Source organism: Zerene cesonia, chromosome 11 (genome assembly GCF_012273895.1).
Source record: "Zerene cesonia ecotype Mississippi chromosome 11, Zerene_cesonia_1.1, whole genome shotgun sequence".
Taxonomy (NCBI): Eukaryota; Metazoa; Arthropoda; class Insecta; order Lepidoptera; family Pieridae; genus Zerene; species Zerene cesonia.
This window is the reverse complement of record NC_052112.1, coordinates 8354502-8357219: the sequence shown is the minus strand read 5'-3', so window position 1 is coordinate 8357219 and position 2718 is coordinate 8354502. Positions and strand designations below refer to the sequence as shown.

General features: G+C 42.3%; 1 protein-coding gene across 1 annotated transcript; it reads left to right on the top strand.

Moving 5' to 3' along the window:
* The first annotated feature begins 224 nt into the window (after positions 1 to 224).
* Positions 225 to 2446, top strand: LOC119830238 (protein hunchback). Its single transcript, XM_038353175.1, has 2 exons — positions 225 to 317; positions 686 to 2446. Exons 1-2 carry the CDS (start codon positions 225 to 227, stop codon positions 2444 to 2446), a joined length of 1854 nt encoding a protein of 617 aa, XP_038209103.1.
* Positions 2447 to 2718: the final 272 nt, after the last annotated feature.

Below are 2718 nucleotides of genomic sequence, written 5' to 3'. Positions count from 1 at the left end.
ATCAATATGCTATACTTTTTACATAACTAGGTTCGTTGCAACAAACTGTAAATAAATACAACTAAATAAATATATCTAGCTTTTGTATTTACCAACTTTAAACAGAACCTATATAATTTATTCATTCATTTATTATATCCGTGAATTCTGTTACATATTCAATATGATGTTATTTATTTGATGTAATATCATGCATGATTAAAAAAAATTTGTTATTGATAGGAATGCTAAGCTGCGCCTCCCCCGCCGGCATGCCGCCAGCGCCGCACGCGCACGCGCCGACCTGGGGCAACATTCTACAGCAGCCCCCTATCATCGTAAGTATCATCATCGAAACTACGGAACCTTTTAAATTCCGTGTACCCCATAAATTCTTCGTTATCAACGTGTCAGCTTTAAAAACAATCAAGAAACCACGCTCCAAATTTTTTTAAACGACTCTTTTATAATTAACAAGATGTCATTAACAAGTTCAAAGAAGCCGATCGTTCAAATCAAATAAAATATGCGGCGATTTTTGTAAGGGCTAATTAAGAAGTGATTAGTTGTCAAGTGACCCGCATTATTTAATTACACTTTTTAGTTTCCCAGATAAGTGTGTGTTACATTACAAAACAAATTTGTAAATTATATTAAACTAAATGTTATTGTTTCGACAACTAGCTTATAATTATTTTATTTTTAGAAATCTGAACCGATGGATGACGGCAGCTTCGCAAAGGATCAAACGAGTGGCTTTTACTCAGAAGGCTTCCACAGCGCATCGCCTTCATCATCTAGCAAAGATTCGAATGGTCACTCACCAAGAAGTGTAGGCAGTGCAGGAGAACCCTCCTCATTCTATGACAATATGTCTCTCAAAGCAAAAGCCAATCTCGGTATGCATTTAGATGCCTATCGCAATGGATTACCTTATAGCCTGCTTACGCCTCCAGGATTCGAAAATAGAACAGCAGACGAACGCGGTCCTTCACCTGGATATGAAACATCGTATTCTCCTAGGTCTTTAGCTCCTCCCCCGCACGTTTCAACCCCTTTAGCACGTGCCGATGCCACGCCACCCAAATCACCTAGAACTCCTTCTTCACCTGAAAGAGATGAGCGAAGGGCCTTCGAACGATTCCATGATTCTGGATTTGATGGCGTCGGTCAAAATAAAAACGACGGTGACGATGGTAGAGACGGATCAAGTTTCGAAGACGATTATGATGATGAACCCGGTCTTCGCGTACCGGCCGTTAATTCGCATGGAAAAGTTAAAACATTCAAATGCAAGCAGTGCGAATTTGTGGCTGTAACGAAACTCAGCTTTTGGGAGCACAGCAAGGAGCATATTAAACCTGAAAAGATGTTGTGCTGCAGAAAATGTCCCTTCGTCACGGAGTATAAACATCACTTGGAGTACCACATGAGAAACCACATGGGATCTAAGCCGTTCCAGTGCTCACAGTGCTCATACTCTTGCGTCAACAAGTCAATGCTGAATTCACATTTGAAATCCCACTCAAATGTTTATCAATACCGTTGCGCTGATTGTAACTATGCAACGAAATACTGTCACTCTCTCAAGCTACATTTACGGAAATATAAACACAACCCAGCCATGGTGCTAAATTTAGACGGCACACCCAACCCTCTCCCAATTATCGACGTGTATGGCACACGCCGCGGGCCTAAACAGAAGCCAATGTCTAAGATGTTCGATCAACCTTGTAATAACAATCAATCTCAGCATCCTCCGCCGCCGCATTCTTTATTCGGGAATCACTTTCCTGTCAATTTACCGTATCTACCACCACTTCTGCCTCCCTCTTTTCTATTCCCACCGAATAACAATTATGAACCGAGGACTTCACCAAGCTTGCCTGAAGTGATGGATAAGCGTCAATCTGTTTCGCCGCAGTCCATTTTGCAACAAAGATTGTCATACTCAGAGCGACCATCTGAAGCAAATGTCAGTCCTGCGCCAGTGAAATCGCCTGTGAGTTCGCCCCAGACTCCAACAGCTCAAACCAATACACCTACATCTCAGCCTCAAACCAATGACGCTCTTGACCTAACCAATACTAAAACAAGCGAGGCAGGTTCACCACCACCAGCTGAACGCGCCATGCCTCTAACACCTACAACGGCCATGAAGAACAGACGAAAAGGCCGCGCATTCAAGCTTCAACCGGCAGCTTTGAGACTTCAACACGAGGATAACAAAATGGAAGCCGACGGTTCCGACGCCGAATCAGAAGCTTCCGCCGATGCGCCGTCGTCGACCGCTCAGAACGCATATACCTGCCAGTATTGTGACATAACATTCGGCGATCTAACTATGCACACAATACACATGGGATTCCACGGATACAATGATCCTTTTATGTGTAACAAGTGTGGTGAGCGAAGCGCGGATCGCGTGGCGTTTTTCATTCACCTCGGTCGCGCACAACACGCCTAGATTAATACAAAATTTGTGCACCCTAGTCAGCGTATTGCTTTTGTGTGTTGTAGGGAGATTATAAGTTATGCGTAAACGTAAATTGTAAACCAAAGACGACGTATGATAGAAACGTTGTACATCTGTTAATAGTTTGGATTGTAATTCTTATGCTGCGGTACTTTAAGTGGAGAGTCATTGTAAATAAGTAGTTGTAGTTTTGCCCAATTGTATTAAGGCATTAAGTCGATATATTTAACCTCGTATAAGTTACCTATTGTAATAAATACTAA